Source organism: Bombus affinis, chromosome 3, assembly GCF_024516045.1.
Source record: "Bombus affinis isolate iyBomAffi1 chromosome 3, iyBomAffi1.2, whole genome shotgun sequence".
NCBI lineage: Eukaryota > Metazoa > Arthropoda > Insecta > Hymenoptera > Apidae > Bombus > Bombus affinis.
Genome location: NC_066346.1, coordinates 8,805,077 through 8,825,570, shown reverse-complemented (window position 1 = coordinate 8,825,570; position 20,494 = coordinate 8,805,077). Strand labels below are relative to the sequence as shown.

Genomic DNA, 20,494 nt, shown 5'->3' with positions numbered 1-20,494 from the left:
AGGCTTCGATTTAAAAATTGAAAAAAAAGACTCGAAACGAGCACGAAAAAGAAATAGGTGAACAAATAGGCGGATCACGGTGTGGAATTAATGTCGATTGTTAAATAATTCGGGAACAAAGAGACAAAACAAGTGAGAAAACTATGGCCTGCGCGGAACGCTTGTCGCTAGGTCGCTCTGCTGGCTTCCGGTTTGCCTGAGGACCTTTATCCAACACTTTCAACAGAAATCTCTGTACTTTATTAATTTAAAAATCTATATAACGCGTATAATGCGTGGAAAATATCTCTTCTTTCTTTTTTCATATCTAAAACATCGAAGTTAAGATTACTCGACCAAAGAATTTCTTTTAAAGTTGAATTTAATAGAATTTTTTGTTTCCTTAGAATTACGAGCAATTGTCTGGAATATTTAATACCTTTGAAGCAGCGTTGTTCTATTTTCGAACAAGCAGCGCGAGGAAACGCAGTTAGATTGCTTGTTTAGTCTTTGACAAAAGGAAATCCGCAAGGATGTTTCTCCGTGAAACTTGAGATAAATCTTGCAACGAGCGTGATACCATTAATTTCCGGTGGCGATTAAATAATCGAGGGAACGCGCGTATTTCCGATCCAGCAGAACTGGCCGCGGTGACGCGTTCGCGCGCGCTCTGCCACGCAAACAGGAGAAACACTGGCAAAAAAAGAAGAAGAAGAGAAGAAAGAAATAAAGGCAATAAGAAAAACAGAAGAAGAAAGAAGTGTGAGAAGAAGAGCAAAAAGAAAACGAGTTAAATCGTTCAAATGTATGCAGGGTGACGTGGAAATAGATAGACAAACTTTGGTACCGCATTCTGCTCTTCCTAGGGATTAAAGAAGATTATACAAACACTTTTCCTCTAGACAGATAGATAATACCTTTTCTTTTAAAAATAAGAGAGGTTGTCGCCTATGATGCAAACAAATTTTCACGTTTCGTATTCAGGAAAGTTGTAAAGAAAACATTCGAAAGTTCCTCCTCTTTTCCTAATCTTCTTATAATGACAATAAGTCTGTCATTTTTAGTGTATTCCGGTTACCAATGATATTATAGTGAATTAAATTTTTAAGATATTTCCGCGATTAAAAATTCAAAGACGTACGAAAAATGGAATTGCGCAGAAACCATGTAACTGGTCTATTATCAATTTACCAATATTAAAATATTCTCAACGATTTTACAAAATATTTCTCATTTTCTATCGAGGTATTTCAACTTTATCATCGTATTCTCCAAAAAACCAGACTCCAGTGTTCGTTACTGATAATACGTCTTTTAATAATCGATAAAACACAAATTGTCAAAATTTACGTGCAATTGTTATCACGTTGTTTAACTCTAACAGAAAAAAATGTTTATAATAATCGTACGCACGACTTGCATAAAACTGCAATGTAAACCAGAGACTTTTAAGCGTCGAATATTTCAAGTATCCTAACATTCATTTGCATAAACATCATCCGTCCCCAACAAGAGCAGAAGTTTGCCAAAATCCTCTGATAAATTTCAGCCTCACCCTGTACAACTGTACGCCGATATACATATACAAGCTTCCTATTTCTAAACTGCACGAATTAGGCAAACACCATCTTTACAAAGAAGAAAACCATATGTGTGGTTTGTAACGTATATGAAATACACAGGATACGTACAAAACACCATCGTGTATATCTATATCGTCTCGTACACTGAATTAAAGAATTAAAGTTGGAAATCCTTGGCTCGTTCCAGTTGAAAGAAAACCAAAAACAAAGGAGGAACGAAAAGTAGAAAAAAGAAGAAGAAGAAGAAGAAGAATGAAAAGAACTCTCTTTGCGTCTCAAGTAAGTCGTCGGCTCTCTCAATGGGGACTTACCGTTCTTTTTTTGGATAACGACTTTCGCTGCGACTTTACGGGGGTTGCGTATGCCGAACAACGGAGTTTTGAGTGGAGTAGTAGTAGTAGTAGTAGTAGTAGTAGTAGTAGTAGTAGTAGTAGCAGTAGTAGTAGTAGTAGTAGTAGTAGTAGTAGTAGTAGTAGTAGTAGTAGTAGTAGTAGTAGTAGTAGAAGTAGTAGTAGTAGAAGTAGTAGAGGTAGTAGTAGCATAGTGTCGTGCCGAGATAGGAGGAGTCCAAGGCCAGTGTGATTGATTGACAAATATAATAGAGAAGGAGTACGATAAAAGATAGTCAGTGCAACTTTGTTCGGGCTTTGTTCAAAATCAGGGTCGTAAAACGGGGCATTCTTGGGCTGAGCTAAAAAAACAGGGCATAGGGGGTGGGGGAGGTTGGTTTCCTAAACAGGTGACAGAACGGCCAAATGGGGTAAGCTATGGTCGAAGGGCGATTTTGTAAAATCAACCATACGGATAAGGTATACGAATCTCTCTCGAATATCTCGTTTCTCCTCGATTCACGTTAAGTGAAATCCTAATTGGTCGTGGAATAGCTATGGTTTAGGTTGCTTCTGGATGGCTGGACTCTTCGAGATCGATGTTTCCCGATCTTAAAGTGGTTTTTGGGAGCAGGTTCGAGTATTCGGTTGATACATATTCGTTCGTTTGGTAGTCGATAAGCGTCGTAGACTTGTTTGAAAAAGTTTTGTAGCTAGACGCAGTTATGGTTGTTCGTCGCAAAGATCTCTGTACATATACGCACTACTTAGGATTATGGTTGTCAGACATTTTTCAGAACAGTTTCTGACTTCTAATATCGTAAATGAAATTTTGTAAATTCATGTACATGTAGCTAATCGGATGATCATAATAGCAGATTGTTTGCAAAATCCAGTTTCTAATAGTGTTTGCCATAAGGCAAGGAGTTAAGTGTCGATCAAGCATACTTAGAGTAATTTTAGAAACCTTGCGCAATTTGAAAATCGCGGACGATGCAAAATCATCATCCGAAATCTTGTACATTCAACCAGAGCGAAACAAATGACGAGCATGTCCGGGACAACTGGAAGGTCGCTGCACATCGATTATCTAACTCTTAAACTATTAACCCAACAAATCCAGGCCCTCTAATAACGCAATAAACTAAACATCTGATGTATCATCCCGATGTATCATATTTGAGAATAACCTGTCAAACACGTGAGACAGGTTCATCCATACTCATCAGCCACCCAGAACCCGCCATTTATCCTCAAACCTACACCTATATCCTACCAATCTTCAATAAATTACTTTCATCAAACGTAATACGTATCTCTGATCGAGACGAATGAGATACGCCGCGAATACGTAGCAAATTGTGAACGATCTGAATTAAAATCATCGATCGGGAAACAGCTATTCTCCAGAGTCCAAGGGTTGTCTTTTAGCAATCGGTGCACGTGTACCGAGGAAATTTTAGGACGCGGCGCGTACGAAACCGAGAAACGGAGATGGAGATGAGAAAAAGAACAGAGAGTGCGCGTGGAAGTTAGAAGTGAATTCTTGGGATAACAGAGAAGTGATACGAGAGAAAGAGGGTGAAAGTAAGAATAAATCGGCTCCGGAGAACTTGATTAAGAAGATGGTATATGTAAAGTGGCATCGAGTGGACGTTTAAAGCCAAGGACCACCGGAAAGTTAAGCGACAGCTACGCTGAGTGAAAAAATTATTTTTCCGCCAATACATAATACGCGCAAGCGTTTCCATCTAAGCTGATAGCACAAGTTCAATGGAAAAGGCTGCGTATACTACGCATCGAAGCAAATATTTTTCAACTCATCATAGTGTAACTTAGCTCAGTTTTCCGGTGGATCCTCGCCTTAAGAGATCGGAGAAATAGTAATGAAAAAAAAAAAAAAAAAAAAAAAAAATGAGAAAAGAGGAAGTGCAAATATGTGGAGACTGAAGATTAAAACACATCGATAGGTACGTGGCGAACTTTCGAAAGTCGATTTCGTGCAAAATCGACGATCGGTTGGTTCACGCATGCGTGAACGCAGCATTCAAGATGGCGCAGTCGAGTTTCGCGTTCGTTGCTGCTCAATATTTTTTTATGACACTCAAGTATGGACTTGTCAGTTCTTATTGAACAAAACATTCTTGTGTCGTCGTTTCGGAGCTTTTTCATCGTTTTTGCTTTTAACCTTGTCAACGCGCTATACTAAATAGATACCCTTGTTATTATCAAATAAAGGATAAATAAAGGGGGTTAGCTAGAATTTTCTGTTTTAAAAATACTTTGTATTTAGTAACACTGTATCTAGTCAAACTAGAGAGATAGAGTGGAGTGACCTTGATTTAGTGCAGCAGATTCCAGTCGGACTATAATCTACCATTTTTGATGACATTTTCATCTTCAATTGGTATCGTTGGTATCGCAGGTGATGCAGAATAGTTTGGCACAACTTAACCTGTATCTTGCGTTTTATATGATAAACATCGTCATTAGCATTTGTTATACAAGATATGATGATACAATACAGATTAAAATTTACCAACAAACTATTGCGGCCAACTATTATGACCAAACGATAACAGTTGTAGATTGATACAAAAAAAATGAAAGAACGTTTCTGAAGCACCATCTTGAATGGATGCACCGAATCAAAGGTGACAGAAAAATATCTTCTAAATGATCGTAACGATGCAGAAAAATGGTCAATTCTACCGGTGACAACGACGATAATTTAGATTGTGTGCCATCGAAGTAACGTAAAATATATTTATATTTAATCGAAGGAATGAAAATAAAGGATAGATAAAAATATATAAAGAGAAATAAGAAAGATATATATATATATAGAGAGAAAGAGGATTAGAAAGAAGATACAAAAAAAGAGAGCTAGAAAAAATGTAGAAAAATCTGTCGTACCTTGATGCGAGAAGATGTGTTACGAACCGCGAAACATGGATAGAGAAAGATGTAACAGTTGAAAATGAAGAATTCGTACGTAAAGAATGCGCATTTGTGATTCGATCGAAGGAGAAAGATACGAAAAAAGGAAAAAAAAAGACAAATGAAAAATGAGAAATCGCAAAGTATACGTTTCTCGCAGTAAATTTCGTGTATACTTTTCTAGAGAACCAAAAACAAAAATTTCTCGTTTCTAAATCTTCTTTCCGTTTCTTCGATTACTCTGAAATTTTCGCTCCTTTTTCACGTCTGCGTGATATTTCTTGCTCCTTTATTCTCTGTTCCTCGATAAAAGGAGAAAAAGAGGAACCGAAAGAACGTACAAACACGAAAGGAAAATACGTATATATATACACACACGTATATTTATATGATGTATGTACGTATATACGTATATATACGAAGTAAGGGAAAAGAAGAATAGAAAAGACGAAAAAAGAAAATGGTGAGAGGTAGAACAGAAATAGAATCCAATAGTAACAAGAAAACAGATAAGGAGTGAGAAAGAGAGAGAGAGAGAGAGAAATAAATTTCGACACACCGAAACTATCTAATGGAAAAAGAACAATATATATAGCTAAAAAAATCAATGATCAAATATATAATGAAGCTCTTAATAATGTGACGATTAGAAGAGTCGAATGGCGCTTCTTACCATCTGTCCGTGCAGCGGGTGAAAATGGAAACAGAAAGAAAATTCAAAATCTTTCTTTGAAAGTCGAGATTCGCAGGATATGGGACGTTCTTTTTGTTTTTACGATATTCGACTTTTTTTAATCTTGCTTATCTCTATGAAATCTTTCTTTCGTGTTTATATCTTAATTTCACGATAATTAACATGTTATATATATATATATATATAACATGTTAATTAATCTTTTGGGGGTGGTAGAAAGGGTGAAAAGGGGGATCATAAGGGGAATACTTCTACAACAGACTATGGAAGTTCGCCCTGACGATTTATCTCGTCGTGGTAATGTTGCCGCGCGCGATTTTCCTTACGTTCGATCGTTGTTTCGATCGTTCGTTCCTTGAAACTATTTGTTCTCGTTTTTCTTTCTTTTCATTGTTACTTGTTTTTTTCTTTTTTCGTGAAGCACATTTTGTTTTTCAACGCCGAGTAAAGATGAAATTTTTTGAGTAAGAAAATATAGGTGCGGCCGTGGCTGAGTGGTTACGGTAGAACGAAAGATGTGATTCGAGTAAAATCGAGAAGAAATAATTCGGAAGTATTACACATATATATAGTATGGAGTGGGTGCAGCTTTTTCGTCTGCAATTCATTTTTCCTTTTCTGCGATTGGCGGATCGAGGCGTGGCGGCAAAGCTTAATTAAAAAACGTTCAGATTCTGAGGCGATCTTACGAGTAAATCGCGGACACAAGATAGCCTTTCTACGAGAAGTAAAAGCTTTCGAAGAGAATAGAGAAAATTGTTACATTGAGTTGTCTTGTAAAAGTTCGAAATCTATTTTCGTTTATTTTTAAAGAAACATCGAGACGCGATAATATACTTTCAAATTTTATTTTCTACTATACGAATGATTCAGAAGTCTTGCTGATCAACTCCAGAAATTGTAATGCAGTCTGTATACTGTCAGCTTGAGCTAAACGAATTTATGGAAGTAAATCATTTGATTTTTGAAACTGATGTTGAATACCAATCATGTACCTAGGCAACGAAATTGAAAATTATAAAAAAAAAAGAACGAGAATTAAGTTGATCAGTTCGTCTTCTGAGAGGTTCATATTTTAAAAAACTATTTGTATGTTTTTAAGACAACTCAACGACGAGAAGGAAATGATTCGATAATAAGAAACGTGTCGAATTTTTAAAGAGTTTTGTTCCTCACGTCGATTAACGAGGAACATTTTTTATTACAAAACTTTACCCTTTCTTTGTCGCTTAAAGGTACTGTATATTATTTCATATAATAAAAAAAATTTGTAATTAAGATAGATAAAAAATTTAACATTCGTCAGAAGCGAAATAAAAGTGAACAGCACTCGAAGAATATCCCTCGTAAGCGAAGTGCGGATCGAAGCTGGATCGAAAAAAGTGTGAATAAAATAGATCGAAAAAAGTGAAGATAACTCTTGTTTTTTTAAATTCTTTGCGGTCACGCGATCGATCTTCCATTCGGTTGAACGCGACGATTCCCCTATTTCCCTCTCAAAAAAAAAAGAGAAAAAAAGGAATAAAAGATCAAGGGAACCACGCGTCACTCTCGTTATCTCGCTATTGAGACTTTAACGCATGGTAAAGAGATGAATCCTCGCGTTCCCGAGCGTTCAACATGGCCTCTCTTAAATCGTGTCTAGAGCACGTTAGAGTTCACCGATAATTAGTCGGAACTAAAAGTCTAAGCTAAAATCATTCTTTCTTTCAAGTTGTTGTTTCTTTGAATTAACTCAAAAACTAATAGGATTAAGAATACATTAAAAAAGAAAAAGAAAAGAAAAATAAAAATCGTAGAAGCATATTTTTCTACAATTTTAGTTTCGTAATAACGATATTAAAAAAAAATAATAATGATATTCAAGATAACACTTATTGCTTTTATAATAGAAAGATAATATCCTTTGCGTATTTTTCTTAACAAAAAGAGGGGAAAAAAAATAATGGGAATTGGAAACATAAACATTCCCCTCAATCGGTTAATTGTTCAAGCATCAAACGTGCCGCACAAATGGGATCACTCTGATCACGATGTAAGAGGGACCAGTGGATATCGATTTGAAAGAAATAAGAAGAAGAATATTTATATATATATGTAAAGGTAAATAGATAGAGAGAGAAAGAAGAATCTCTGCAAGAAATGTGGTCGTATTAAAAGAAGAACGGGGACGAGCAATGTGATAGTGGACATTACCTTCTTCGAGCCCGTCGTCTCCGTCGCTCATGAGCTCGTCGTCCGAGCAGATGCTCAACACGTTCACCAACATCTCTGTGACTGTGAAATTGAGAGACAAAGCGCGGAATAATTAATTACGACAGTTCAACTGATTAAATTATAAGATAATTATATACTAAAGTATATTATAAAAAATTATATATAAAATTTGGAAAGTTTCTTTGAAAATGAACATTTTTTACAAGGCGAATGAAACTGCGTATAATAATTAAACGACATATTAATCAAATATTATATATTATATGGATTTAATTTTTTGATACGAATACCAGAAAATTAATCTTAATTACGGAAAATTAGTTGCGTAATTAATATTCTTAATTATTGATATATCATATTAGATTATTATTTAATTTTATTAAATATATGCACGAAGATTAATCTCACTGTGAAGAATTAGCTATAATGAGGCATAATAAGCATTGCTCAAGTATAATTGGCATTTGATATGGATAATTATTTAATTCTCTGATATATATGCAAAATCATTCACTTACCTTTTTCACCTACAAATGGCAAAGACCACGTGAAGACATCCATGAAATTGGGCAACCAATAGGGATGCGGTGAACAATTGAACTGCCTGATGTTCATCACGTTGTTCTCGTATTTCAGTACAGCCGCCTGCAATTGTAAAAAAGAAAGATTCATTTTTAAACGTTATACAAAATAAATTCCCCCGGAAATGATCTACGATCAATCGTACAATTTTCTTCATTTTTATACAATTTTCAAGTAGTCGATGTCTCACCTTGTTGTTGTAAACGTCGAGGTAGTTGGGCGCGCTGAAGATGGTGATTAACGACGGGAAACCCGTCGTCTGAGATTTGCGGTACATGCGATAGCCCGCATCCTGAGCCTCGTGCGCCCTTATGATGCTGAGCAGGTTGTTGTTTTGCAGAAAATCGCAGCACGCCGCGTAACTGTGACAACAAACCGCGACAAATTAATTCACTTTGTATCTCGAGAAATACGTGAAAATTGTTCTCTTGTCTTGCGAAATACAAAATTTCTTTTTACATTCACATACACACATACACAAAGCGATAGAATTTAGAATTGAATTCACGCAATCGTTGTAGAACACATCGAATCTACCAGAGATTCGACTCAATAGAAATCCTTTCTCTCCTATTGTTTCCTCAAATAGTATTGTTTTCCGAAATCAAATTTTCCTTTTACATGCAATATTTTCTTCACAACGACAGAATTCAAAAAACAAGAATGGGAAATGTCTATAGAATATGTTAAATTTATCAAAAATTCCACTCGATAGAAATGTTTCCTGCCGTTTGCCAAATTCTCCAGGTACAAAACTCCTCTTTACGATCGGCTATAGAATTTCGAAGAAAATCACGAAAAATATGAATTGTATTGAATATAAAATGTAAGATTTATTCTCTATTTATCTTTCATGGTCCTCCTATAGCCTTCCAATTACATTTCTCTTTGGTTTACGCTTACGGTCTACTTTTCCAACAATCAAGTTTATCATCTCCCTTACTTAACATTTAAACTTGACATAAGAATGTACATACCTCTTATATGTTTTATTCTCTATGCTTTTACTACTTATATTCCCGCAGCGCCTAAATTTCGATAACGTACAAATCCAAACAGATGATAAAAGATAAAATATGAAACTTTAAAAATATAAAATATAAAACTACAAAAAGTGATATGATATAGCATGATATTTATATGTTGCAAAATCTGTCAAAAATTCTTCCTCCCGGTTTCCTAAATTGTCGAACGTTTGCAATGAAAATTTCTTTTCGTAAACAAAAGGCGATAAAATTTCGAAGAAGACCGCGATATGATCCTGTTTTATTTATCGATTGCTTGGAGTAGTTTATAGAACGATCAAAGATTCTCGTGATAAGAGATCTTCAAATTATCCGAATTTCATGCATCGAAACTAAATTTGTATCAACATCGAATTAAGTGAACCGCTGATGATCGATCCACTTAACTGAACGCGAATTCCTATTATTTGAACGAGAAGCCATAGCTTGTTGGGAGAATCAGTGATTTTCTATTATATGAACTGCAGACATATGAATTCTTTCTCCGATCACGTAAATGGAATTCTATTTAGGTTGATTTCAAGTGAGAGTGGTAGAAAAAGGTTCTACATATTTATGAAGGTGGTGAAAGTAACAGGGGAAAGAAAAGGAGAAAATAAAATTCTCCCTCTAAAGCTTTTTTTAGTTTGGTCGATGCACAGGCTGGTCGACGTGTAAAAGCTGTAAATTATGAAGATTTGCATATTTCACATTTTTGTTTCTATAGAGTTACTAACATAATATCATAATTACTATTTTAATCTTTTCCAGTACTACTAATTCCATTCCTTCTACCATTTAACACATAAAATGGATTCCTTTGTATCAAAGCTTAATTTGAAAGAAATACACTCAACAAGATGTTTGAACACTTACAATATAAAACTTCTACGTTCATATTCTACATGTTATGTAAAACATTCAGAAATTTCATTAGCACTGTAGCAAGATATATTGATGAAATTTGAAACCTAACCCTAACCCTAATCAATCTGAAAAATATATATAGATATTAAAAAATATTTATTGCAATACTTATTAAAGAATCAGGAAGTACATATTACAGCCAGCTGAAGCATGTAACAAGTGTTAGGTATGATCCTACAAAATATTGCAATTTATTAATATAATGAATTATCGACTGTTTAAATACTTTTCTTATCTTTGCTATACCAAATATCTCATAATTTCTAGACATTACAAAAATTTATTGCAATACTTATTAAAGAATCAGGAAGTACATATTACAGCCAGCTGAAGCATGTAACAAGTGTTAGGTATGATCCTACAAAATATTGCAATTTATTAATATAATGAATTATCGACTGTTTAAATACTTTTCTTATCTTTGCTATACCAGATATCTCATAATTTCTAGACATTACAAAAATTTATTGCAATACTTATTAAAGAATCAGGAAGTACATATTACAGCCAGCTGATTGCATGTAACAAGTGTTAGGTATAATCCTACAAAATATTGCAATTTATTAATATAATGAATTATTGACTGTTTAAATACTTTTGTTACCTTTGCTGTGCCAAATATCTTATAATTTCTTTGTATACGAGTATTTTCAATCTTGTTTCAAATTTTACAAATATTTTTTATCTACATCTAGATCATGTTCATAGGTAGATCGTATGAAGCATGTTCACATATTCACGTATTCATCTTTTTATTTGCATATACGAATATTTTCAAATTTGTTCCAAACTTTACCAATAAGATCATGATAGCCAAGTCTCGTAATGGTGCGAATGAAATTTCAGAAGGTTTCCTATAACACGCGCAATTTCTAAGCTCCCGTGTACGCTCTAGTAAATATTTAACCTATTGAACATAAATTAACTACGATAAGATGTTGAATATCGCTAGCCAGGGTAAAGGGGCTTTCCAGAGGCACGCGATAATTGCAAAAAATGCAAATTACACCGAGCGTTAAAAGAGAGAATAATATTCGAGGCAAGAATAATAGTAAATTTCCACTAACGACACGGTTAAAGAGGAAGTTCGGTAGGACGAGGAAGGATGGTGAAAAATTGCTCGCAACTCTTGCGATATAAAATAGGCAAGCGCGGTTCGTTGCGATCATAATATTCGTGGGATTCTTTGGTAAATACAACACGAACAGTACGATGGTAATCCCGTAATGGCCGTGGCGTTATAAAGAAATCGTTCGAGATGGCTGGTGCACCTCCGCGTCGTCGTAGGATCTTGAAAGGCAGACTCGTAAAAAGCTTGCGTGTGAACCGTCTATCCTACTTCTTCTCCGCGTTTTATTTCACCTTTGTAAACGCAGTGACCTTCATTCGTTCGTACGGGTCACGTGAAACGCGTGACAACCTTTTCGATTACCTTGCCTCGCTAATTAGTCGGTTTATAGCCGAGTTTCTCTGAAGATTACCGAATTATGTTAAACAGTATGTACAGAACTTAAATTTCTGCTTCAAGGTCATTACATTATCGGCTATAGAATTTGCTTAAAAGTTGGACAAAATTACGCGATCGTTAAAAGATCGTTTAATTCGATGTTTCATATGTAACAAAGAGGATATAAATTACTAATATATAATATGAAGAATTTGATGAAAAAAGGTATCAGATGAAGTTCACGAATTCTATCAAAATGCCGAAGTATCAAATTTGGTTTACCGTTTACCAAATTTGTCAATACTTACTAAAATAGTAAACATTTATTACAGTATCGAATTTGCTAAAAGTTGGAAATTTTCAAAATCTTCAAAACCTAAATTTTAAACGTGAACTTTCCTATTAATTTATATTAATTTAAACTCTTCACATCGTCCGTAGATGCAAAATTATAGGAAACCATAGCTATTTTGGCTGAGAAATTCCACATGCCGGGCACGTGTTTCGAAAGCTGGTAGAATTGAGACTATACAAAGTCTGTGGCGACTTTACAAAGACGTCGCGAACCAGTTGAAATATAATTTATATCGATCGAAATTCGTCGAAATCGAGTACAGAGAGAATTACACGGGTGCAACAGCCTCGTATCCAATAGGAAAGCACGACAGCTTTTCGACGAGCGCGAACTATCTGTCGACTGTCAGATTCGATGGAATTGTGTCATGGGCAAAATATTGCGCGTTTTATCGCCAGTCTATGACACGATGATTTATCGTGGCACACCGTTTACACCGAAAACGCATTTAATTTTAGCGGAAATTCTAGAGTCAGCTTTTACGGTCGCTTCCATTGCCAAAACTATTGTTGGTCCGTTGTAAAATCTCGAACGAGGGTTTCTTGTGTTTCGCATTAGGGCGACGAGAATGCAGAAGCTGACCTAGCGATGTGGAAGTCCTATTTTTTATTTTCTTATAATTCTATATTTATTTTTTTATATATTTCTCTATTCATTTTTATACATACTCTTATATTTATTATGTTCATTATCCGAAGCTGCTTAAAAAAAGAAAAGGAAAAAACGAAGATTAGAATAGCGTTGGGCGTTTTCCCTTTTAATTTTCTAAAAAATTCATTCAAAATTTCCCACTTCCAAGAATCTTGCCTCGAAAGAAGAAGAACCGGAGAGGAACAAAAATTTGCCAGAGGAAATGAAAATATTGCTTAACTCTAGGAGAGGTCTGCCCTTTGAAATTTTCTAAAAATTCATCAAAAATGTCCTGTTTTCAAAGATTCAATCGCGAAAGAAGAACCGAGAAAGCCATTGCCTGAGGGTAGATGTCTTCCCTTTCAAATTTTTATAAAATTTGCCCAAAATTTCCTATTTCAACGTCATCAAAAGATTTCTCTGTGGAACCAGAAAAGAATAAAAAAATCGTCGGAAGAAATGAAAAAAGACCACCCAACACCAGCAGATCATTTCTTAAAATTTCTCAGAAATGTCCTAGACCCCAAAAACAGACTGTAAGCGGTTCGAAACATTGGAATTATTTAAATGAAACGCAAAGTAGATTAGTGCGACAGCAACGAGCCATCGATGGATCCACGTACGTGAAATTGGTTCGAAGGTTGGCCGGAAGTACGGTGCAAGGGAGGCTTAAAACGTTCTCGACAATTTTACTGGGGTTTGCTGCAAGCCGCACGCGAGGCTGCACGCGAAATTTCACGATAACTCCTTCTCTCTTCTTCCCGCCGTCTTTGTCCGACTTTTTCCCTCTCGCACACTCGCCCCTCTCGCGGCGGAGTAATTTTATCCGGCGATCGAGTACGATAACAGAGGCACGGGCCAAGAGCGTTTATAAATTATAATGCGGCCGATAAATCATCAGCATCTGACGGGGGTCATCTCGCGAATCGATCGTCCACGCTCGCGCGAGCGATCCGGGGCGGAAAGAGAGAAACGGATCGCGGACGAATCAATTAGTTAATAAGCTTGGTCGAGCGCGTTAACACATTGTTGACCGGTCACGGGTGAACTCGTGTTTCTCATGCATAAAGTTGAGTTGCTCGATTTTATATAAAATAGCACGCGTTAGTTTTTAGCGTAAAATAACCGGTCAACGATGTGTTAATATCTTTTACTCTCGCGCGTTGTACGGATAATTCCTGGTATTTATTATATTGTTGTTGTCGTCGTTAGTTTGTTTTTCTTTTTAAGTAAATTTATCATTATGAATATGGATGAAGACCCGAGGATCGATGTACACGGAATTAAACGGGATTAAAATTCGAAATTATTCAATTTTCGTTGCTATAGCTGTGCGTAATCTCTCTATCACTGTACTGGGACATCGTATATTTTTGTTTCAAAGGTAAACGGGATTACAGAGAAAATCGTTGAGTGTAAGTTGATAAAGCAATTTTGTTAAAGTAACTGCTATATTATCTGCACTGAACATTTCATGAATAATAATAATGATATTATTGAATGGAAATGTTGTATACTCTCTTGTCCAATTTTTATATCAGTCACCAAGTGAAAATTTAGAAGTCTCATTTATTTTTAGTTAGCGAACTTGTTAATGACCATACAATGGTAATTATTCGTACTATTTACTTTTAATTGCTTATTTTATATTTTCATCGCAAGCAGCGGTTTCATTTTTTAAGATAATCCAAAAAATGATAAACAACAAAGAGTATTTCAATTTGTTAGAAGTAGTAAAAATAAAAGTCTACTTTACTGGGATTTTTAACGCTTTACAGTTAAATGAACGCAATAACTTGAGTAGCTATTTTTCAAGTAGAAATTATGCAAGATCGAAGATCGTAGTTGAAGTTGGGAATAAATTTCGTGAATGGCGAGATTAGGAAAGAAAAAGGAATTGTTAAAAATCTTTGGCAATTATATGTGGGAACGAATGTCACGAAGCAGTGGCTTTTAGCACGATGACTATCCCACAGGGCCATCAGCTTCCGGCGAATGTGCAATTTGTATGAAACGACGCGCTCGTAGTTTTAATGGCGAACAACGATTCAGTGCTCTCATAAATCCGCTCGTATCGCCCATAATTAATGACGCATCGCGGTACCTGAAATAATGAGCTATGTAGAATCCATCATAAAACCCTGTGTGACTTGAATTTCGATATTAAACCAAAATAGCCCCTTCGTTAACAGAAAAATGTTATACCTTTGATAATTTAATTATGAATATTATTTTCACGAATTAATATGAGATTTATAAGAATATGAATATGAAATTACATGGTTATTTTTCATCCATACATAATTGGAATTGATTTTTCACAAGTAAAACGAATGAATTTCACATTTGATAAATATTGGATTTTAATATCTACGTAATTAGCGTAATTATCTAAACGTTCAAAGAGCGAATGACTTATTTCTATGAAGATATTTGTTTAAAGGAAGTGGCGCGAATAACTGTAAATTGCAAATAATAATGTAATGTCATTACTTCTTTACTTTTCTAATTTATGTAGTTAATCAGTGTGACTTTTCAGCGGTCTAATTGGTCACTGCGGTCGTTGTGAACGGTGCTTAAAGGTAGTTTGCGGCCTTGCATTTACCTTGGCTCGAACGTTTCCCGCGGCCCTTGGCCACGTCAGTTATAGGCGCGCGAAAAAGGTCAGTCGACTGACGTCCAGCGCTTAATTTGTTTACACGAACACACCGGCCGTGTTCAACATAGACGCCAGCGATGCTGGCTGTCGTAACAGCCTTCGAAACGCTGTTAACCATGTCCGGATTCGGAGAAATCTTCTGGAAAATAATTTTCTTAAACTAACTCCCTAAAAAAGAAGAAGAAGAAAAAAAAGGGAGAAATTCCATAAAGATCTTCAAGCGCCAATTAATTTTAATCCAAAATCATACATATTGTCTCGGAACATCCAAAGTCTCGATATACGCAAAAATTCACGAAAATGTCACTTAACAAGTAAACGATTCAGCAGCCACGTTAAAATCAATTCCATTTATTGAAAGAACACTACTTACGAACACTACTTTCTTAAATTTATTTAAAAATCTATTATCACATACGTATGTCTTCCGAAGATAAATGAACACATGAAAGTATCCACGATAAGTGTCAAAAGCGAGTATGCATCTTAAAGGCACGAAATTCATGCAGCAACTCTTACACATATGTTGCACAAATTGCAAATTGATTGAAAAGATATAAAATATGTGGGAATTGTCATTTTTGAGTTACACTGTACGCGATAAAACTATGAAATTCATAAGAAATAAAATTAGCCAGTTTGACTCTTTAGAGAGAGAAAGAGAGAGAGAGAGAGAGAGAGAGAGAGAGAGAGAGAGAGAGAGAGAGAGAGAGAGAGTCAAATTTGTCCAGCCAGATTGTATTGTATAATTTAGTGTATGCGTCGGGTGGCCGATATTTTCGAACGAACGAGCAATATTATTTTCGAACGTACCGTCGATAGATGGTGGTTTGTCCCGAAATTCGCGTCAATTATGTACTTTATCGAGGACGCCAATGTAGAACAGTGGATGGCTTTCAGTAGAACGAGTCGACGCATGGTCAGACAACCGGCTGGGATTTCGCGACTAAAGCAACTTTGTGTGCCGCGAACGAATTTAAACGAAACACAATTGTCCTTCATTAGCCAGGCTAATTGCCGGCGGAGACCGAACGTGCCCTAGTTAAATCGTAGTTCGTAAACAACGCTAATCAGTCGTCGTGTAATTATTGGAGCTTCGATGGAAAGGCACGCGTTTGGCCAGGCCGACTGGAAAATTCGTCATCGTGCTACTTGTAATTTTACCATCTACGATGAGGTAAATAATTTTTGAGCAAATATTCCCATTGAAGATTGCGTCGTTCAACGATTATTTAAAGTAAATAATGCTTGTATGAAAATCATAATTTACGTGCTAGATATTGGGTAATTAACACTAACCTTACCACACACTGTCAAATGACTGGTTTCAAATTTTAATTTAAAATTATACCTTCATAGTTATTTCTTTTGTTCGTCTAACTTTATGTAAATTATTATATTAACCAAAATTGCGAAATTGGTATTAATGAAGGAATATAGTAAGTAAATAACTTTCGTGTTGAATATACGATAACTAGTGAGCGATTTATTACAATATCTTGTTACTTGAACAATTAATTACCATGCAATTAATACTAGTATCTTGGTCATTCATATTCATATTTGTAGCCAAGGTATTTTGGAGGCAAACACATTACAAAGTTGGATAGGCGTAGTTACAGAACAAATTATATGTCAAGGGTTTAATAGTTTGGTAAACACGTAGCTTTCAACATCATGGTGAAAATTCGATGAGAGGAGGTTACATCAGGAATTTCATTTAAGCCGAAATTCGAAGAGACACTTTCGATTGAAACGTCACGTTGCGTCCTGTTGTTTGCTCAAGCGTGCATGCAGATATTCAGAATGGAAAAATTTAATAAAAATGTTATATTCTATTGTACAATCTACTTTCATGAACCGATCATTTGCAATATCTGCGAGTGTTATACTTTTGAAATTCCAAGCCGTCGTCCGATCTAACAGGAAAAGTAAAAATTAAAAGAATGAAACTTTTTAAATCGAATACTGCGGAAAAGTTAAATGTATTTTTTCGAAAGTTTTCAAAAACTTTCTACAAACTTTTAATTAAATCGCAAACAATGATTCGCAGCAATACGATAATATACGAGATTCGGAAGCGGAAATAACGAGTCAGAAATCACAAGCAGCGCTCGCGAAAAATTGTTCGACTCGGATACATCGATTTTTCATGAAATATAAAGGTACAATGTGTGGTCGTCACTTACGTTATTTCTATCGTTCATTACCATTTCGATGCCCGCGTCTACTTATAAAACGTTGATCTACTTTAAAGTAGGAAAAAGCGTCGTTCATCTTCTTTATTAAAATGCTAATATTTAAACACCAACAGCCAGTGGAATTTTTCGCTCGTTCTTGTCCATTCATTTATAAAAAGGACACAAAAGAATTTAAAAAGATACAAAATGTGATCCAAAAGTTTCCTTTGTCCCTGTCAGAATTATATCGCCGATTTTGTTAGTAGATTTTCCACGTGTCGTGACAGAAAGAATTCCTGATACGTGTAAAAACTTCCATCGAGCTCGGTCAAAGGAACCGCCACTCAAATTTTATTTGATCGCTTTAACGATTAGTTAAAAAAAACACGATAGATACAGTATGGGAATTTACGGCAATTTATATCTTTATGAACGTAATTAGTACGTAATTTAAATATTACACGTAATTAGAGCGGAAATATTTATATAACTTGACATTTTTTTACATTGCAAATATTCTGTATTTCCTTAGTATCTTTAAATATCATAACGGAAATTTCTTTATTTTATTCTTTAATATGTTTAAATGGATAAAAATTCGCAGTTCAGTTATAATTAATAAAATACTATATTTCAGACCTTCTATATTTTTCATACATTACGTATTCTATTTATTTTCCTAGCTTTAAACGTTCCATAAATTCATAAATATCAACGGCTTGGTTACTAATTTCTTTGAAAAATGTAGAAAATAAAGCAAGGTAAAATAAAAATGAAAATGTCGTCAGTCGACGAGGGCGTTGACACGGAATTTGCTGTAAAGCCGACTCGTTTGGTGTTCCACGATCGCTTTCGAGTTCGCGACGAACAAACGGCTGGCTAATTATTCGGTGAATAGGATCAAGGGACGAGGGAAAGTGGAAGAGAAACGTGAAAGGCTGTGAGAGATTTTCCCAGGGACAGAAAAGCGACGGGAATGTTCTATAAGGGATGAAAAGAGGTAGGTTGTTTTTAACGTCGCCTAGCAAAGTCATAGTCTGACGTTTTATGGTTTCGAGAGATTAATGAAATAAAGTCGCGTGGCCAAAAGCCAAATTAAAAATTCGTTATTAAAAAATTCACGAAAAAGGTACACCTAACAATGAATTGTATAATACGACCCAAGTTGTGAAAAATATATAAAATCATCTCTCAGTGGATCATTTCTCAATTGGAAACATATATTTTCTTCTTTAAAGAAATCAAATTCCCCCATTATTCTACGTAGAAAAGTAGATATTAATAGAAAAATATATACTCGTTATTTTTTCTTATATTTATTAATGTGTTGGCATTTGTTAATATAAAAATATATACTCATACTAATATACATGTATATTTCTACTCAAACAAGTAGAGTAAAAGAACGATGAAAATAATATGGTGCTGGAAAAATATTTTGTTGAAATCGTTCATTATCGATTTGTTTTGTAAGATTTCTTGTTAATTACGACCAAAGGAAAGTTGATCGTTTTATATGTTACTATACGCATAAGGGTGAGATTATTTGAAAAGAAAATTGTGTAATTATATGATCTATACAATTACATCATTACACTAACGTGGAAAAAAATCGTTCTAGAAAAATAATAAACTTTCGTTCATCATCAATTTTACCTTAAAATTTCTTTCTAGCTCTAACTAGAAAGCAGTGTATTATCTTCCATATTGCTATATTGTGTATTATATTTTAATATAATAATTAATCCACATGTAAAGGAGCCGTGTTTACTTACCTGTAAAAGTATGAACAACCCCTAACGCTGTTGTGAGAGAAATGTTCGGCGTTCTTCTCGTTGCCGAAGTCCTCCAATGGATCCGACCAGAGCAGATCGCACATCGGGCCATACGCCGGAGGCTCTTTGAACCTGTCCAACTGAAACAGCAAAATCAACATCGATCGAATTAGTCGAAGGAACAGGTTTCTCTAATGCAGTCATCGTGTAAACGCGTCACGTGTCTAATTATCTAAACGCTCGAATGTAGCGAGGACTCGTTGCTCCAAGCTTCTAATTAACGCTGCTGTGTGTTTTGACATCGACATGTGTACCTCTACCATAATCATTTCTGATTAACTCCGGAAAATCATCGGATCCAATATCCCATTTCCCAACAGCTTTATCATATAACTAACTTGGAGTCATGTAGCGACGCGAAGATGTAAATATAATTCGAGATTTGTTTGCCGGAAATATCGAGTTATAACGTGCAACAGTTGCTTATCAATAATATTCATCTTATACGTGGTCTAATGGAAATGAATGTACGAAATAAGACAAAAATAAGAAACGTTCGAATAAAATGATATTAAGAAACGACATCACGTTTTTAATTCAATGTGAATGTACAAATATGTTTTAGTTGTATGAATAATTTTGTTAGTTGGAAGAAAGATCGGAGAAAGAAACGTGTAATGCAACAGTTCGTTTGCATCGATCCATGAAATGCATAAAATTTACTCCACAGTATATCGATCGATATTATCTCATTTTATCTCGCGATATCCCCTTTCACCCCTAACCGTGTTATACGCGTTAAACGCCCTAACATTCAAGTTCTCATAGAAAATTCAATTTTTCTAATTAAGCAATAGTAATAATTTTATTAATTATTTAGTTTATTTATCCACCAATGGCGGTAATATTAATTTTCCTGATTAAACGACAGATATTGAGAATTTCTCACGAACGCGCCGACATCCGCAGTCAACTCGAATAAACACAGTAACCATTTCTCTCTGGAAATCGATATGAAATCACTGAATCGAGTTCCGATGACAAGGAACTCGACTATGAGGTTCGCCTGTCACTTAATTGCGCGTTATTTAATTTACTCGCGATCGAGGATTCGTTTAAAATACCCTGTGAAAGAGAAAAATGAAGAAGAGGAAGAGGAGGAAGGAGAGTGGTTTACGCTCTCTCGATGGAGA

General features: G+C 35.2%; 1 protein-coding gene across 12 annotated transcripts in view; it reads right to left on the bottom strand.

The window, feature by feature from the left end:
* LOC126914578 (serine/threonine-protein phosphatase 2B catalytic subunit 2-like) overlaps positions 1–20,494 on the bottom strand; it is a 237,144-nt gene that overhangs the window by 35,439 nt on the left and 181,211 nt on the right. For 5 of the 12 annotated variants that reach the window (XM_050718696.1, XM_050718697.1, XM_050718690.1 and 2 more), the window contains exons 6-9: positions 19,302–19,441; positions 8,515–8,686; positions 8,261–8,387; positions 7,722–7,802 (exon numbers count right to left, since the gene is read on the bottom strand). The exons of 3 other annotated variants lie outside the window; for them this stretch is intronic. In XM_050718696.1, coding sequence (XP_050574653.1) covers positions 7,722–7,802; positions 8,261–8,387; positions 8,515–8,686; positions 19,302–19,441 — 520 coding nt within the window. Of the gene's footprint in view, positions 1–1,873; positions 1,907–7,721; positions 7,803–8,260; positions 8,388–8,514; positions 8,687–19,301; positions 19,442–20,494 lie in introns of all 12 variants that reach the window. 4 more of the 12 variants (XM_050718695.1, XM_050718698.1, XM_050718689.1 and 1 more) reach the window with 1 other exon arrangement.